Source organism: Anolis sagrei, chromosome 10, assembly GCF_037176765.1.
Source record: "Anolis sagrei isolate rAnoSag1 chromosome 10, rAnoSag1.mat, whole genome shotgun sequence".
NCBI classification, from domain to species: domain Eukaryota; kingdom Metazoa; phylum Chordata; class Lepidosauria; order Squamata; family Dactyloidae; genus Anolis; species Anolis sagrei.
This window is the reverse complement of record NC_090030.1, coordinates 10,547,149-10,565,483: the sequence shown is the minus strand read 5'-3', so window position 1 is coordinate 10,565,483 and position 18,335 is coordinate 10,547,149. Positions and strand designations below refer to the sequence as shown.

Here is an 18,335-nt window from a genome sequence, read left to right as displayed (position 1 = left end):
TGTTGCGGTGACCCCCAACCATAAAATTATTTTTGTTGCTAACTAATTTTGCTGCTGTTATAAATCGTAATGTAAATATCTGATAGGCAGGATGTATTTTCATTCACTGGACCCAATAATAATAATAATAATAATAATAATAATAATAATAATAATAATATCTATATCAGTGTTTCTCAACCTTCTTAATGCCGCGACCCCTTAATACATGTTGTGGTGACCCCCAACCACAACATTATTTTAGTTGCTACTGCACAACTGTAATTTTGCTGCTGTTATGAATCGTAATGTAAATATCTGATAGGCAGGATGTATTTTCATTCACTGGACCCAATAATAATAATAATAATAATAAGTTCTATATCAGTGTTTCTCAACCTTCTCAATGCCGCGACCCCTTAATACATGTTGCGGTGACCCCCAACCATAAAATTATTTTTGTTGCTACTTCATAACTGTAATTTTGCTGCTGTTGTGAATCGTAATGTAAATATCTCATATGCAGGATGTATTTTCATTCATTGGACCCAATAATAATAATAATAATAATAATAATAAGATCTATATCAGTGTTTCTCAACCTTCTTAATGCCATGACCCCTTAATACATGTTGCGGTGACCCCCAACCATAACATTATTTTAGTTGCTACTTCACAACTGTAATTTTGCTGCTGTTATGAATCGTAATGTAAATTTCTGATAGGCAGGATGTATTTTCATTCACTGGACCCAATAATAATAATAATAAGATCTATATCAGTGTTTCTCAACCTTAATGCCACGACCCCTTAATACATGTTGCGGTGACCCCCAACCATAAAATTATTTTTGTTGCTACTTCATAACTGTAATTTTGCTGGTGTTATGAATCGTAATGTAAATATCTGATAGGCAGGATGTATTTTCATTCACTGGACCCAATAATAATAACAACAACAATAATAATAATAACAACAACAACTTCTTTATTTATACCCCACCACCATCGCCCCAAGGAATTCAGAGTGGCTTACATGAGGCCAAGCTCAACAGCACATCACTAAATCAGGAAAGCAATAAACAAAAACAATACAATACAATACAATTAATATAAATCACATATAATCAATAACACACAAGGATTTAAAAACCTATGGCTGGGCCAAATGTAATAGTTTAAAATTTAAAAAATAAACACTGGGCATGAACAATTTGGAACAAATACCCAATACGCCCCAATTTGAATATTGGTGGGATTAGGGGCAATTGATTTTGTCATTTGGGAGTTGTAGTTGCTGGGATTTATAGTTCACCGACAATCAAAGACCATTCTGAACTCCACCAAAGATGGAATTGAACCAAACTTGGCACACAGAACTCCCACAACCAACAGAAAATACTGGAAGGGTTCGGTGAGCATTGACCTTGAGTTTTGGAGTTGTAGTTCACCTACATCCAGAGAGCACTGTGGACTCAAACAATGAGGGATCTGGACCAAACTTGGCATGAATACTCAATTTGCCCATATGGTGGAGTTTGGGGGAAATAGACCTTGACATTTGGGAGTTGTGGTTGCTGGGGTTTGTAGTTCACCTACAATCAAAGATCATTCTGAACTGCACCAATGATAGAATTGGCCAAAACTTCCCACACAGAATCTCCAAGACCAACAGAAAATACTGTGTTTTCTGATGGTCTTTGGCAACCCCTCTGACACCCCCCTTGCGACCCCCAAGTTGAGAAATGCTGTTCTATATGATATAATTCACAGCCTGGCAGGTGAAGAGATTTCGTGATAGTGTTGGTTTTCCTGGCCTGCTTAGAACAAACAAAAGCCCAAATTATAGGCTTATCAAACACATCAGTCCATTGATTTCCAGTGCTGGAAACTTGGCACTGTGTGGTCTCTGGCTGGCATATTAACTATAGAAAAGAGTAGGAAATGCGTATAATAGACCTCTTTGCCCTCCTTGACTGATTTTGGAGAGTATCAGGTGCTTTGGTGATGCAGCAGGTTAAACCGCTGAGCTGCTGAACTTGCTGACCAAAAGGTTGGCGGTTAGAATCCAGGGAGCAGGGTGAGTTCCCGCTGTTAGCCCCAGCTTCTTCCAACCTAGCATTTCGAAAACATGCAAATGTGAGTAGATCCATAGGTACCTCTTTGGCAGGAAGGTAATAGTGCTCCGACTCTGGGGGTTGGTGCTCATCTCCATTTCTAAGTCTTAAGAGCCGGCGTTGTCCACAGACACCTCCAAGTTCATTTCGCCAGCATGACTGCATGGAGCACCATTACCTTCTCACCGGAGCATTTTTTTTTTTGTCATGTCAGGAGCGACTTGAGAAACTGCAAGTTGCTTCTGGTGTGAGAGAATTGGCCGTCTGCAAGTACGTTGCCTAGGGGACGCCCAGATGATTTGATGTTTTTATCATCTTTGTGGGAGGCTTCTCTCATGTCCCCACATGAGGAGCTGGAGTTGATAGAGCCATGATGGTGAACCTATGACATGCGTGTCAGCACTGACGCGCATGGCTATTTTTGATGGCACGTGGCCACATGCGACTGCATACAGAGAAGTACACCTTATAAGAGCCAATCTAATTCCATCCTTTAATTTGGAAAAAGGCTCTATCAATTTAACATCTGCACGTTTGAGCATTGTTCACTCCATAACTCAGCATGGATTATACATTTTTCTTATTTAAACTATAAATATTGCAAAATTATGTTGTTTTTTTCTTGAAGTTGACACCCCGCCCAAATTATGCTCAGGTTTTTGGCAAATTTTGACACACCAAGCTCAAAAGGTTGCCCATCACTGTGATAGAGGGAGCTCATCTGCCTCTCCCCGGATTCGAACCTGTGACCTGTCGGTCTTTAGTCCTGCCGGCACAGGGGTTTAACCCACTGCGCCACTGGGGGCTCCGGTGCAGTACCTATTGATCTACTCACATTTGCATGTTTTCGAACGGCTACGTTGGCAGAACCTGGGGCTAACAGGAGGAGCTCACCTCGCTCCCCGGATTTGAACCTGCGACCTTTCAGTCAGCAAGTTCAGCAGCTCAGTGTTTTAACCCACTGTGTCACCGGGGACTCTGGTGTTTGAGTGTTTTTCTTTATTTATTCTCCTGATTTTAGAGTTTGTAAACACTGGTAGCCAAATTTTGTTCATTTTCATGAACCATTTGGTGTTCCTTCACCTGGACTTTGGCCCAAAAGTCCTATTCTTGACAACCAAGAAAGGCTCCCTCTTGGAATGTTAAATGTTATACTTCACAAGATGGGAAATAAGTAGTTGTCACTACTCTGTCCTTCTGGTGCACATTTATATATTTTTATAAGCACAAGACACTGGAAGACAGATGAACGACTGATGTTTTAGGATTGCCAAGTGCCTCCTGCTGCAGGAAGGCCAGCCGTTGCCTGCGACCCTGTTCATCCGGGGGAAACGAAGCTTCCAGCGCTGCGTAGGACGGCGCCACAGCCTCTTTGCGCATGGGCAGCAGCGTCCACCAGGGGGCAGGCTTCCCCCGCACATGCTCTGCATCCGTAGAGGCGCCTTGAGGCTGAGAAAGAGCAGAGTGTGCCTTGATAGGAAACAAACAAAAACAAAATACAATAACAAAAAATAGGCATAAAATGTGTGGGTTTGAGTGCAGCTTCTGTTCCCAACCCTTGTTGCATTTGTGGCATTCCTGGCCTCCCTCTGCTTCCCACAATAATAATAATAATAATAATAATAATAATAATAATAATAATAATCTTTATTTGTACCCTGCTAACATCTCCCGAAGGACTCGGTGCGGCTTACAAAGGCCAAGGCCCTCAATAAAACAACAGCATAACAAATACAACAATAAAACTCATAAAGCAAACCAATAAACATTAAAACAATAACAGTAAAACATCAACCCATACATCATGACACAATTAAAACTAGGGCCGGGCCAAATGTAATGAATAAATTTAAAGTGCTGGACATGACAGGTGAAATGTAAGGATTTTAGGGTAGGTGTGACGTGCAGGCAATCTTAAATCTCTGGTAAAGTGCGTTTGGGACATGATGCTGGGAGTTTCCTATTCTGGAAAAGCACACTGGAACAGCCAGGTCTTCAAGCTCTTCCTAAAGACTGCCAGTGTTGGGGCTTGTCTGATGTCCTTGGAGAGAGAGTTCCAGAGTCGGGGGGCTACCACAGAGAAGGCCCTGTCATCCAGGCTACAATCCATAGCTTTGTGTGTCAGGAGTGAGTTGAGAAACTGCAAGTCGCTTCTGGTGTGAGAGAATTGGCCCTCTGCAAGGACACTGCCCACTGACCAGGATGTTTTGATGTTTCACCATCCTTGTGGAAGCCTTCTCTAATAATAATAATAATAATAATAATAATAATAATAGAACTGCAAAGGCTCTGGCATAAACCAGTACAGGTGGTCCCTGTGGTCATTGGCGCACTGGGTGCCGTGCCAAAAGATCTCAGCCGGCATTTGGAAACAATAAACATTGAGGCTTTCATGGCTGGAATCACTGGGTTGTTGTAGGTTTTTTCGGGCTATGTGACCATGGTCTAGAGGCATTCTCTCCTGACGTTTCACCTGCATTTATGGCAAGCATCCTCACTACCTCTGAGGATGCTTGCCATAGATGCAGGCGAAACATCAGGAGAGAATGCCTCTAGACCATGGACATATAGCCCGAAAAAACCTACAACAACCCAATAAACACTGACAAAATCCCGATCTGTCAACTGCAAAAGGCCACCTGACTTGGATCTGCGCGCATCATTCGAAAATACATCACACAGTCCTAGACGCTTGGGAAGTGTTCGACTTGTGATACGAAATCCAGCATATAGATCTTGTTTGCTGTGACATGCTGTGCTTTTGTGTCCATAATAATAATAATAATAATAAAGTTTATTTATACCCTGCCTCCATCTCCCCAGAGGGGACTTGGAGCGGCTAACATGAGGCCAAGCCCAAAGATACAATACAGCAAAATAAAATAAAATACAAAACAACAACAAAAATTGCAACACAATAAAATAAATAAACAAGATAAACAGTGCAAAACAACATAACAAGTCGAAACGCCATGGGCAGGGCAAAGGCACAAGACAAAATGATAAAAGCCTGGATGAAATAAGAGTAAAAAGTATATTTGTGAGGGAGGAGTCCAGAAAAGACGAACAGTGAGATTGGACAACACTGTGGATGGAACAGACAGAAATAGGATATATGGTCACTAATAATAATAATAATACTAATCTTTATTTGTACCCCGCCCCATCTCCCCAATGGGGACTCGGAGTGGCTTACATGGGGCCAAGCCCGAACAACAATTACAATAAAGAACGACCGAACGCAAACCGAAAATGCAAACAATAAACAACATCATAATTACATATGAATATACAACAATATAAAATTACAATAAACACAAATGCACTTATGTCCCTGCATGAGAAGCTGGAGCCGACAGATGGGAGCTCACCCCACACCACATATTTGAACTGCCGACCTTTCGGTCAGCAGTCCTGCCAGCAGAAGGGTTTAATCCATTGTGCCACCGGGGGGTCCAATTCTGGGCCTCTTGACAAAGGCAACGAAGGGGCTGTGCCATCTTTCCTGCTCCTGCTCCTCCCTTCTTTTTTTCTGCTTGGGAGGTCATTTGATGCTCATCCAAAGTCTGCCACTTCACCAAGTTCCTCTGTTTTCCATCCTCATTGACCGTCTTGTTTCCTCTCTGTTTTGCTCCTTAGACTTCAGGTATCGGAAGCACAAGGGTTCGGAATCCAGGAAGGGCTCCGAGCTGTGCCTGCGGAGCAAGCTCCCTCAAGCCCTCCAGAACCACCTGGACTTCCGCAACGGATTCCTTCTGGACCACTCCGATTCGGCGCCCCTTCAGGCGGTTCTGGACAAACCCTCCGGGAAACGCAAGTGCAAAACCAAGCACCTGTCAAGCGCCTGTGAAGAGGGAAAGGTATGGAGTGCGGTGGTCTGAGGGAAGATCAAACAGCAGGGATGGGAACTCAAGCAGTGTCCTTCGCTCATGGGTGAAGTGTATTGTTTGGCTTCCCAAATGAGAAACCATCCATTGGCAGGAGATGGGGAAGGTCACATCCGGAACCCTTGGGGGGGGGGGGGCACTGCCAATTGAAGTAGGGAGTGATGGGCTAACCCAAGCATGGAGAAATTTGGGCCCTCCGGGTGTTTTGGACTTCAACTCCCACAATTCCTAACAGCCTCAGGCCCTTTCCTTTCCCCCCTCAGCTGCTTAAATTTTTTTATTATTTTACTCTATTATTATTATTATTATTACATTTACATTATTTTACTCTATTATTACTTTTATTACATTTATTATTTTACTCTATTATTATTATTACATTTACACTATTTTACTGTATTATTATATTTATTGCATTTATTATTTTACTCTATTATTGTTATTATTGCATTTATTACTTTATTAATATTATTACTATTATTATTACATTTACATTATTTTACTATATTATTATATTTATCGCATTTATTATATTACTCTATTATTGTTATTATTACATTTCTTACTTTATTATTATTACTATTATTATTAAATTTCCATTATTTACTCTATTATTACTTTTATTACATGTTATTACATTTATTATTTTACTCTATTATTATTATTACATTTACATTATTTTCCTGTATTATTATATTTATTGCATTTATTATTTTACTCTGTTATTGTTATTATTACATTTATTACTTTATTATTATTATTATTACTATTATGATTAAATTCCATTATTTACTGTATTATTATTTTTATTACATGTTATTACATTTACATTATTTTACTGCATTCTTATATTTATTGCATTTATTATTTTCTCTATTATTGTTATTATTACATTTATTACTTTATTATTATTATTACTATTATTATTAAATTTCCATTATTTACTCTATTATTTTTATTACATGTTATTACATTTATTATTTTACTGTATTATTATTACATTTACATTATTTTACTGTATTATTATATTTATTGCATTTATTATTTTACTTTATTATTGTTATTATTACATTTATTACTTTATTATTATTACTATTATTATTAAATTTCCATTGTTTATTCTATTATTTTTATTACATGTTATTACATTTATTATTTTACTCTATCATTATAGGTAATAGGTAAGCACATTTACATTGAAGGAGGCTAGAATAATGGTTGAATCAGAGTTGGGCAGTCTTATCTTAAATTACAGTTTTGTGTAAATATTTATTTATTTAGAAATTTTGTCTTCTCACCTCCATCGAGGGACTCAGGCCGGTTTCCAACAACAATATCACAAACAATCATTAAAACATCATATTCCATATTACACTAAAACATTAAAAGAACAAAATACAGTCATATAATTAACAGTGGTCAGTCGTCACAATAAAATCGTTGTTCATCATCATCCATCCATATCACAGGGTATTGCCTCACTCGTCGAATGCCAGTTTCCAGAGCCACGTTTTCACCTGTTTTCTAAATGTCAGGATAGAAGGGGCAGTTCTGATCTCCAGTGGGAGAGAGTTCCAGAGCCGAGGGGCCACCACCGAGAAGGCCCTGTCCCTCGTCCCCACCAGACGCACTTGTGAGGCTGGTGGGACCGAGAGCAGGGTCCCTCCAGGTGACCTTAACAATCTTGATGTTTCATAGGGGAGAATACGTTCGGACAGGTAAACTGGGCCTGTGTCGTTTAGGCATTTATAGGTGAACACCAGCACTTTGAATTGTGCTCGGAAGCTAATTGGCAATACTCAAAAACATTTAACCTACTGAGGATTACCAGTAGCAGCTACATTTCTCACCCTCGGCTTACACTTGAGTCAATACGTTGTTCCAGTTTTTGTGGTAAAATTAGGTCCCTCGGCTTATATTCGGGTCTGCTTATATTCGAGTATATACGTTATATTAATTGTATTGGTTTTGCATATTGTTTTTTGTTTTATTGATGTATTTTCGGGCTTGGCCTCATGTAAGCTGCTCCGAGTCCCCTTGGGGAGATGGTTATTATTTATCGTGTCATCAGCAGCCATACCATTGTATTACAATTCTAACAGAGCAAAACAAACACACAGATTAAAAAGAAAAAAAAAACACACAGATTTTGTGAGTTTGGTAGTTGGTTAAATGTTCTTTGACCAGTATCTGGCCACTTGGAGTGCCTCTGGTGTTGCCCCAAGAAGGTCCTCCATGGTGCATGTGGCAGGGCTCAGGTTGCATTGCAGCAGGTGGTCAGTGGTTTGTTCTTCTCCGTACTCGCATGCCGAGGATTCCACCCTGTAGCCCCATTTCTTAAGATTGGCTCTGCATCTAGTGGTGCCAGAGCGCAGTCTGTTCAGCGCCTTCCAAGTCTCTCAGTCTTCTGAGTGCCCAGGGGGGAGTCTCTCATCTGGTATCACCCATGAATTGAGGTGCTGGGTTTGGGCCTGCCACTTCTGGACTCTCGCTTGCTGGGGTGTTCCAGCGAGTGTCTCTGTAGATCTAAGAAAACTATGTCTTGATTTAAGTCGTTGACGTGCTGGCTGATACCCAAACAGGGGATGAGCTGGAGATGTCTCTGCCTTGGTCCTTTCACTATTGGCTGCTACTTCCCGGCGGATGTCAGGTGGTGCAATACCGGCTAAGCAGTGTAATTTCTCCAGTGGTGTGGGGCGCAGACACCCTGTGATAATGCGGCATGTCTCATTAAGAGCCACATCTACTGTTTTAGTGTGGTGAGATGTGTTCCACACTGGAGATGGTGGCGGGGTATAAATAAAGTTTTATATTCTTATTATTATTATTATTATTATTATTATTATTATTAGCACAACCTAATGTTGCCCTGAGTCCGTCCCATCAGTCTTGCTCTGTCTCGAATTTTTAGGGCAAGGCCCGTTGGAACCAGTCAAAGCCCCGCTCCCCGAAGAAGGCTCAGGAGCCCTCCCCAACCAGCAAATCCCGGTCGCACAGCTCAGAGAAACACATGGAGCCCACCGCAGCCCCTCCGGTGCCCCCTGAAGCCCGGCGCCTGATAGTGAACAAAAACGCCGGGGAAACGCTGCTGCAGAGAGCGGCCCGTCTCGGCTACAAGGTGGGTCCCACTTGGATGGGAAAGAGTAAGATGGCGAATGGTGCCTGGTGGGCCTTGTTACTGATGTTGTGGCTTGTCCTTCCTTCAGGATGTGGTGATGTATTGCCTGCAGAAGGAAAACAACGACGTTAACCATCGGGATAACGCCGGCTACACGGCCCTGCACGAGGCCTGCGCCCGAGGCTGGATAGACATCCTGCACACCTTACTGGATCATGGGGCAAACGTCAACTGTAGCGCACAGGACGGCACCAGGCAAGTGCACTGCCAGCCAGGCGCCACAATCATTGGAGGTGTGGCCAAAGGTGCCATGTTTTCCTCTGAGTAAAGAATCTTAGTTGGTCCATCCAAACTGATGGATCTTGTAGTCATTTCTTAGCCTGTCCTTGGATAAAATTGGAAAAGGAAGCCATCCCTGTTGCCTTGAATTCCTTCAGTGAAAGGAAGTATAGAAATGGAATGACATCAAGCAATTTTGCTTCACTTCCAAGGGCTCATCCATGTTAATTCTGGACCATTTGAATCAGACAGCAGGAGAGATCTCTGTCGAAATGCTTAAAATCTAAAAACAAAAAGCAGATCAGTTTTCAGCCTGAATTCTGAACAAAGCAACAGCAGGATTGTTGTGAGTTTTCCGGTCTGTATGGCCATGTCCCAGATGCATTCTCTCCTGACATTTCACCCACCCCTATGAGCTTGTGAGGTGTGTTGGAAACTAGGCAAATGGGGTTTAGATACCTGTGTAATGTCCAGGGTAGGAGAATGAACTCTTTGTCTATTTGAGGCAAGTGTGAATGTTGCAATTGGCACTGAATGGCCTTGTAGCTTCAACGCCTGGCTGCTTCTTGCCAGGGGAATCCTTTGTTAGGAGGTGTTAGCTGGCCCTGATTGTTTCCTGACTGGAAACAAACCTCCTAACATCCCCCAACAAAGGATTATCCCAGGGAGGAAGCAGCCAGGCTATGAAGCTGCAAGGCTATTTGGTTCTAATCAAGGTGGCCCACATCTAACCCTAATCCCACATCTATGGCAGGCATCCTCAGATGTTGAGGGGCCTTTTGGAAACTGGGCAAGTGAGGTTTATATAAGCATGTGGACAATTTCAACCGAAAGGAGGAAACCATGAAAAAGAACAAAATCTTGCCACCAGTATTCAAAAATTCTGAAATCAGGACAGTAAATAAAGAGCAACACTCAAAAAACAGGGGGATTTCAGACAGGAAACAATCAGGGCCAGCTAACACCTCCCAACAAAGGATTCCCCCAGGCAGGACGCAGGCAGGCTTTGAAGCTGCAAGACTGTTCAATGCTAATCAAGTTGGTCAGCTGCAACATTCACACTTGGCTTCCAACAGGCAAGTTCTTTCTCCCACACTGGACATGATTCCACATATATATAAACCCCACTTGCCTTCTTTCCAACAGACCTCACAACTTCTGACGATGCCTGCCATAGATGCAGGCGAAACATCAGGAGAGAATGCTTCTGGAACATGGCCATACAGCTTGGAGAACTCGCAGCAGCCCAGTTATTCTGGCCATGAAAGCCTTTGACATCACAAGGCAACAGCAATTGGCTCCACATGGTTCTCCAGACCCTGTAGGCTGGCAACCCATGGCAGGGATTGGCAGAATGGGTTCACTGACTGGCAGCGAGGTCTCTGACAGAAGTCTGTTCAGCTGATTTGACTGAATGTAAAGAAAATATTTCTCCTTGGCCTCTAAGTGAGGTCTCTTCTCCTTTGTCTGATATTTAAAAGAGCGTTACATTATTTATTTATATCTCAGTGGTTCCATAGTTTACTGAGGACAGGGTTGCTGTGAGTTTTCCAGGCTGCCTGGCCATGTTCCAGTAGCATTCTCTCCTGACGTTTCGCCTACATCTATGGCAGGCATCCTTGGAGGTTGTGAAGATGTGTTGGAAACTAGGCAAGTGGAGTTTTTGGGCTGTCTGGCCATGTTCCAGTAGCATTCTCTCTTCACATTTCACCTACGTCTACGGCAGGCATCCTCAGAGATTGTGAGGTCTGTTGGAAACTAGGCAAGTGGAGTTTTTTGGGCTGTCTGGCTATGTTCCAGTAGCATTCTCTCCTGATGTTTCGCCTACATCTATGGCAGGCATCCTCGGAGTTTGTGAGGTCTGTTGGAAACTAGGCAAGTGCAGGTTATGAGGTGTGTTGGAAACAGTTCTTTTGAGATTTGGCCATATTTCCCCACATTTAAGACTATTCTGGGAATCTGGCCAGAGAAAGAGCAAAACCGGAACCCAGAAAAGCACTCAGTGTTGTGTGGATACAAGCAGGTGGAATGGTGCCCATTGTGAGTTAATGAAATAGGTTTCCTCTTAGCTCTCATGTTTCACCTTGTCCCTTATGTCTGGAGAGACTAGGGAGACTTGGATGATCTTTGACCAGAGATGGGGCACATTGCTTTTGGACTACAACTCCCATCATTCCCCACCAAGCATCATCATGATGGGAATTCATGGGGGTTGCAGTCTAAAAAAATGATTTTTCTATGTATATCGACGAAGGCTTTCACCTCTGGAATCACTGGGTTGTTGAAGGGTTTTTCGGGCTATACGGCCATGTTCTAGAGGCATTCTCTCCTGACGTTTCATCTGCATCTATGGCAGGCATCCTCACAACCTCTGAGGATGCTTGCCATAGATGCAGGCAAAACGTCAGGAGAGAATGCCTCTAGAACATGGCCGTATAGCCCGAAGAAAAATGACAACAACCCATTTTTCTAAGTCGTTGATCTGCTCCAGATCTTTGGTTATGATGTAACATAATGAGCCCCCTCTCCTCGCTGTGCAGGCCTGTCCACGATGCAGTGGTGAATGACAACCTGGAGACCATGTGGCTCCTGCTTTCTTATGGTGCTGACCCCACCTTGGCTACCTACTCAGGGCAGACCGCCTTGAAGCTGGCCAGCAGTGATGGGATGAAAACCTTCCTTAATGGTAAGAGATTCTTGAGTTTGCCTTGGCTTTCTTTTCCTGCCTTTACCCCCTCTTCCATCAAAGTTTCTGTGAGGATATACCTATTGCAGTCACGGGCAAACTTGGGCCTTGGAGGTGTTTTGGATTTCATTTCCCACCATTCCTAACAGCCTCAGGCCTCTTCCTTTCCCCCCTCAGCTGCTTAATTGTGTACTGTATTGATGGGCGTGGCCTCATGTAAGCCGCATCGAGTCCCCCTGGGGGAGATGGAGCGGGCTATAATTAAAGTATTATTATTATTATTATTATTATTATTATTATTATTATTATTCATTGTATGATATTGTTTTCATACACCATGCATAAACCTTTGAAAAGCGCAACTGACTTGTTTCTCTTGTCTTCTTGCAGATTACCTCTTAGATCTGCAGGGGCGGGCCAGCGAGGACCCCCACACAGCCTGGGACTTCTACAGCAGTGCTGTGCTAGGTGAGGCAGAGACCCCTGGGGTGTTTAACCCCACGTTTCTATGGATAGTGGGTTGTTTTCCTGCTTCTGACACAATGGGGAAAATGCAACATGCCACGTCTGGGTGGGTGGGTGGTCTCCAAATGGGGATGGTGTGTGTTTGGGTATGCCGGAGACCCCTCTGCAATGGGTTTCCAGTGTTGGGGTTGCTATGGTAATGGCAGGCCATCCAGCAAGTGAACTGGGTAGAGCGAGGGCGGTGTTGGTTTGTGTGGGCACTGTGATTGTTTCCCCTCCTCTCACCTCCCCCTCCCCTGCGGCCTTCCTTTCAGAGGCGAAAGAGGAGATCGGCTGCGACCTTCTGCTCAACCCTCCCGGGAGCTCCGACCAGGAGGAAGACGAGCAGGACTCGGACCGCTTCGTGTTTGAGTTCTCCGACAAGCAGCTGCTCCCCTGCTACAACCTGCAAGTGTCCGTCTCCCGGGGGTGAGTGCTGGCTGGCGGGGCAGAGCTTGGCCGGGCGTTTGGGACCGTGCCAGCGGACCACCCCTTTGCTCCCTTGTCTGATTGGCAGCTGACCGGTAGGGGAAGGAGGGGGCCGGGCATTAGGAGACAAAGGAGCCAGGAGCGGCTTTGGGGAGCTTTGGAGAAGGAGTGGGCGCATTTGCATCTGACTGCCAAGCTCAATCCCACCTGCCCCTTTTTGCCTTCCCGGGGACAGGGGAGCGTTGCCAGCTGCTCTGAGGAGGGAGAAAGGCATTCAGATGGCCTGCGGTGGCAAAGGGCAGGGTGGAAAAGAGAAACAAAAGTGGTGCTGGAGAACAGCATGCATTTCATTCTGCATTTTGAAATTGAGCCCTTCCAAAAGGACTGATTCTTTGGGGTAGTGGGTTTAGGGACTGCGGGAGAACCCTGCATCTGCAAAAATTATAATTCCAGGCTTGGTACTGGACTGTACGCGGAATAAGTGACACATAGCTCATTCCATCTCTTATTCCACATTTGAAAGACAGAAGTTGCAGGCCGTGGGAGCCCTGAAGGCTAAGCTCTGTCTGACCAGAGTAAACTGCATTTTCTTCAGCTTCTGTAATGTGGTCAGTGGCTGTTTACATCCTACAACGGCCAGTGACAAACAAGATACTAAAGAAGGAGGGAGAATTTTATTCTTAGCCATTTCCCTGCACAGTTCTGATCCCAGAAAAATGCATGCACTTTTTACTAGCTTTATAGTGTGCAGGAGAGGTCTTGAGCATCTCAGTTAGTTTTCAAATGATGTAATAGGCACCGTTTTGCCTCCTCCCAAAGCAGCTTCCATAGATTGCATTGGTGTGAAAATGTGTTTCTATTGAAATGGGCCCCTCAGTGGCGCAGTGGGTTAAACCGCTGAACTGCTAAACTTGCTGACCAGCTTCTGCCAACCTAGCAATTCGAATACATGCAAATGTGAGTAAACCAATAAGTACCGCTTCTGTGGGAAGGTAAATAAAGACAGTACTCAAACACCGAAGCCCCCGTTGGCACAGTGGGTTAAAACACTGAGCTGCTGAACTTGCTGACTGAAAGGTCGCTGGTTCGAATCTGGGGAGTGGGGTGAGCTCCTGCTGTTAGTCCCAGCTTCTGCCAACCTAGCAGTTCGAATACATGCAAATGTGAGTAGACCAACAAGCACCGCTTCTTTGAGAAGGTAACTGTGCTCCATGCAGTCATGCCGCCCACATGAGCTTGGAGGTGTCTACGGATAACGCTGGCTCATCGGATTAGAAATGGAGATGAGGACTAACCCCCAGAGTCAGACATGACTAGACTTAATGCCAGGAGAAACCTTCACCTTGACTAACATTTGCCAGAGTTCTGGCACGAAGGCTAAAGGCCATGCTATCAGGAGCTGGTGCTTGTCCTTTCTCCACACTCCCCTCTTTTGAGGAAAGGGCCCTTCCCACATTCTCTTGCCCTGCTGCACATGGGGCTCTTTTGATACAGCGAAGAGCAGAGGAAGAATTGCATTGGCTGCCATGATCCAAGGATCATGTCAAGGGGAAACCTTGACCTTTTCTTGAAATGGCTGGGTATTGCTTTGAGGCAGGCTTATGCCTTGCAGCCCTGATGAACGGCTGGGGATGGATGGGGCTTGTGGGTGCAGGGAGCGCGCCCCCTCCCCTCACTCTGATGGCTGTCCCTCCTTCTCCTCCTCCTCCTCCTCCCCCCCCCTCAGGCCCTGCAACTGGTTCATCTTCTCGGATGTGCTGAAGCGGCTGAAGCTCTCCTCCCGCATCTTCCAGGCCCGCTTCCCGCACTTTGAAGTGGCCACCCTCCCCAAGGCGGAGTTCCAGCGCCAGCTGTCCTTGAGCCAGGTGCTGGCCCCGGAAGAAATCCAGGAGCACATGGTGCCGCCCGGCGCCGCAGAGACGGTGGAGCTGGTGCGCTATGAGCCGGAACTGGTTCGGTTGCTGGGCTCCGAAGTGGCGTTCGAGGCCTGGAGCAGCTGACGAGGAAAGCCCCACAGAACGACCCCTCTGCCTCTGCCGTCAGCACTATGCCATGGACCGAGGAGAAGGTGGCCTTTGTGCCAGAGGTGGCGGCATTGGTGGCAGGGGGGTCTTGGTGACGACCGTCGGCAGGTGCTTGCCTCCCGCCCGGCTGGAGCAGAGTTTGGGGTCAGCAGGATACGCAGCAGCCCCCTCCCTGGCCCCGGGCTCTGAATTGTTTGGCCCTTGGTGGTTTGGAAGCCTCTCTGTGATAGAACTGCATCTCCCCCCTCCCTTTCTTCCCTGCTCCGGCCCCAGGCTCTTCCAGAGTATTTATTTAATTAGTATTTAATTTGTGGTGTTCCTTTTTATTATTTTTTTTGTTCCTGCAAAGTCTGTATCACTGTGATTTGTGGGGCAGGAGGAGGCGGGCGGGAGGCATTTCGATGGCCTGGAATTTGCTATAAGGAGCGAGTCGGCCGCTTCCTTCTCGTCCCCAAGGCGTCGTGAAAGGGAGCCGAGGCTTCATCTTCTTCCTTCGAGGGCTTCCGAGGGCACTTCCACCCCCCTCGCCCTCTGCTCAAGCCTCTCTCTCACGTTGTTTTGCCTCTGGAGTGCAGGAGAGGGGGGCGGAGGCTGGATCAGTACACAGCCAAAGGCACCCGGTATTCCCGGCTGTTCTTCCTGGCCCCTTTGCCACCTCCCCATCCCTGGTTTTTCTTTCCCGAGGCCCCCTTTGCTCTATCAATTCAGGTGGCAAGGCAGTGGCCCAAGCGGGGCGAGTGCGGCAGAGAAAGGCGCCCGGCAGGAGGGCGAGGGTAGTATAGATGGTACAGTTTTAATGTACAGGTGCTAACAAGGACTGGACAATCTGTTTCCTGGCTCTTCCCTGCACCAGGTGGGGTCTTTGGGTGTTGATTTTTTAATTTTATTTTGTGTTGTGTTCCCACTTTGGAGCTGCATTTCTTTTGCACCTCCTCCTCCCCCTTGTCCCCTCCGCCATTTTCTCCGCAGGCTGACCCTGCCGGCCTCCCACTTTGGAAAAACGACCGTTTCCCTACCTTTTCTCTTTTGCACCAAGGCTTTGGCGCCTTTGGTGAGTGTGTTCCGGCTGCTGTTTCTTTTTTCCCCCCTTTCTTTCTTCCCCATTCATTTGATTTGTTTTATTCTTCAGCAACGCTTTGGTGTCAAAAACACTTATGTACAGAAAAACCTGCATCAGGACCCCCGTCTCCCGTCTCATCCTTTGAGTCTTGTGTCTTGTGTGTTGATAGTCTAAGGCAGGGGTCCTCAAACTAAGGCCCGGGGGCTGAATATGGCCCTCCAAGGTCATTTACCCGGCCCTCACTCAGGGTCAACCTAAGTCTGAAACAACTTGGAAGCACACAACAACAACAACCCTATATCTCATCAGCCCTAAGGCAAGGGTCCTCAAACTAAGGCCCGGGGGCTGAATACGGCCCTCCAAGGTCATTTACCCGGCCCTCACTCAGGGTCAACCTAAGTCTGAAACAACTTGGAAGCACACAACAACAACAACAATCCTGTCTCATCAGCCCTAAGGCAAGGGTCCTCAAACTAAGGCCCGGGGGGCTGGATACAGCCCTCCAAGGTCATTTACCTGGCCCTCACTAAGGGTCAACCTAAGTCTGAAAGAACTTGAAAGCACACAACAACAACAACCCTATATCTCATCAGCCCTAAGGCAAGGGTCCTCAAACTAAGGCCCGGGGGCCTGATACGGTCCTCCAAGGTCATTTATCCGGCCCTCAGCCAGGGTCAACCTAAATCTGAAACAACTTGAAAGCACACAAGAACAACAATCCTATCTCATCAGCCCTAAGGCAAGGATCCTCAAACTAAGGCCGGGGGGCCAGATACAACCCTCCAAGGTCATTTACATGGCCCTCGCTCAGGGTCAACCTAAGTCTGAAACGTCTTGAAAGTAAACAACAATCCTATCTCCTTAGCCAAATGCAGCCCCACACTTCCCATTGAAATACTAATCAGTTTGTATTTCTTAAAATTGTTCATTTTAATTATATTTTAAAGTGTTTTTTTGCACTACCAATAAGATATGTGCAGTGTGCATAGGAATTCACTTTTTTTTCCAAATTATAATCCGGCCCTCCAACACTTTGAGGGATAGTGACCTGGCCCTCTGTTTAAAAAGTTTGAGGACCCCTGGTCTAAGGGAGTGAGAAGCACCATCACATTAATGGCTTTGCTGGGGAAGAAGGGAACAAGAGAATGTATGTCGTTCACAAGTCACAAGGAATGGAAGAGGCTGGGCCCATACTTACTAAACCAGCCTCTTCTATGGCCATGCTTCACACATTTATTTACAGTCAATGGCCAGGACATGCATCCATTTGTTTTGGTTCTCCCCAAGCCCCCTCCCTGTCCTTTCCTCTTCTCTTTTGGAGGCAGAAACCGAAGGAAAGATGGGAAATATTTGGATCCCAAAAGGGTTGGTCTTGGTTAAGATGAGATGGTGGATGGGAGAGGAAAAAGTGTATCCATGAGACCCTGTATTGCCTACTCCTGGTGTAGAATCCTAGAGCTGGAAGAGACCCTCAAGGGCCATCCAGCCCAACTCCCTGCAGCTATGTAAGAAGGCACAATCAAAGCACTCCCAATAGACAGCCTCTGTGGAAAAGTCTCCAGAGAAGGAGATTCCACCAAACTCAAAGCAGTCTATGCTACTCGCCAATAGCTCTTACTCTCAGGAAGATCTTCCTAATCTTTCGAGTTGCATCTCTTTCCTGCCATTTGAACCCATTGCTCCCTTGCGCCCTGGTCTCGAGAACAGCAGAAAGTGAATTTTCCCCTCCCTCCTTCTTCTTAATGGGACACCCTTTGAAATCTTGAAACATGGTTCTCATGTCCCAGCTAAACATTCCCAAGGAGAAAAGGAGGAAGGAAACGGGGAAGGAAGGAAACAGGGAAGGAAGGAAACAGGGAAGGAAGGAAGGAAGGAAGGAAGGAAGGAAGGAAGGAAGGAAGGAAGGAAGGAAGGAAGGAAGGAAGGAAGGAAGGGAAAGGTGGAAAGGAATAGAGGGAGGGAGGAAAGAGAGAAGGAAGGAAAGACAAAAGGGAAGGAAGGCGAAAGGGGGTCATTTACCCGGCCCTCACTCAGGGTCAACTTAACTCTGAAACGACTTGAAAGCACGCAACAACAACAATCCTATCTCCTCACCCAAAAGCAGGCCCACACTTCCCATTGAAATACTAATCAGTTTATATTTGTTAAAATTGTTCTTCATTTTAATTATTGTATTGTTTTAAAGTGTTTTTTGCACTACCAATAAGATACGTGCAGTGTCCATAGGAATTAATTCATTTTTTAAAAAAAATT

The 18,335-nt window shown here is 45.3% G+C and overlaps 1 protein-coding gene across 2 annotated transcripts in view; it reads left to right on the top strand.

Moving 5' to 3' along the window:
- The window catches only part of BCORL1 (BCL6 corepressor like 1), a 63,317-nt gene extending 47,116 nt beyond the window's left edge, over positions 1-16,201 (top strand). For both annotated transcript variants that reach the window (XM_060756338.2, XM_067471529.1), the window contains exons 8-14: positions 5,735-5,955; positions 8,894-9,100; positions 9,189-9,355; positions 11,920-12,065; positions 12,456-12,533; positions 12,845-12,998; positions 14,725-16,201. In XM_060756338.2, the coding sequence (XP_060612321.2) occupies positions 5,735-5,955; positions 8,894-9,100; positions 9,189-9,355; positions 11,920-12,065; positions 12,456-12,533; positions 12,845-12,998; positions 14,725-14,998 (1,247 nt within the window). In that variant the 3' untranslated portion in view covers positions 14,999-16,201. The remainder of the gene's footprint in view (positions 1-5,734; positions 5,956-8,893; positions 9,101-9,188; positions 9,356-11,919; positions 12,066-12,455; positions 12,534-12,844; positions 12,999-14,724) is intronic.
- Positions 16,202-18,335: the final 2,134 nt, after the last annotated feature.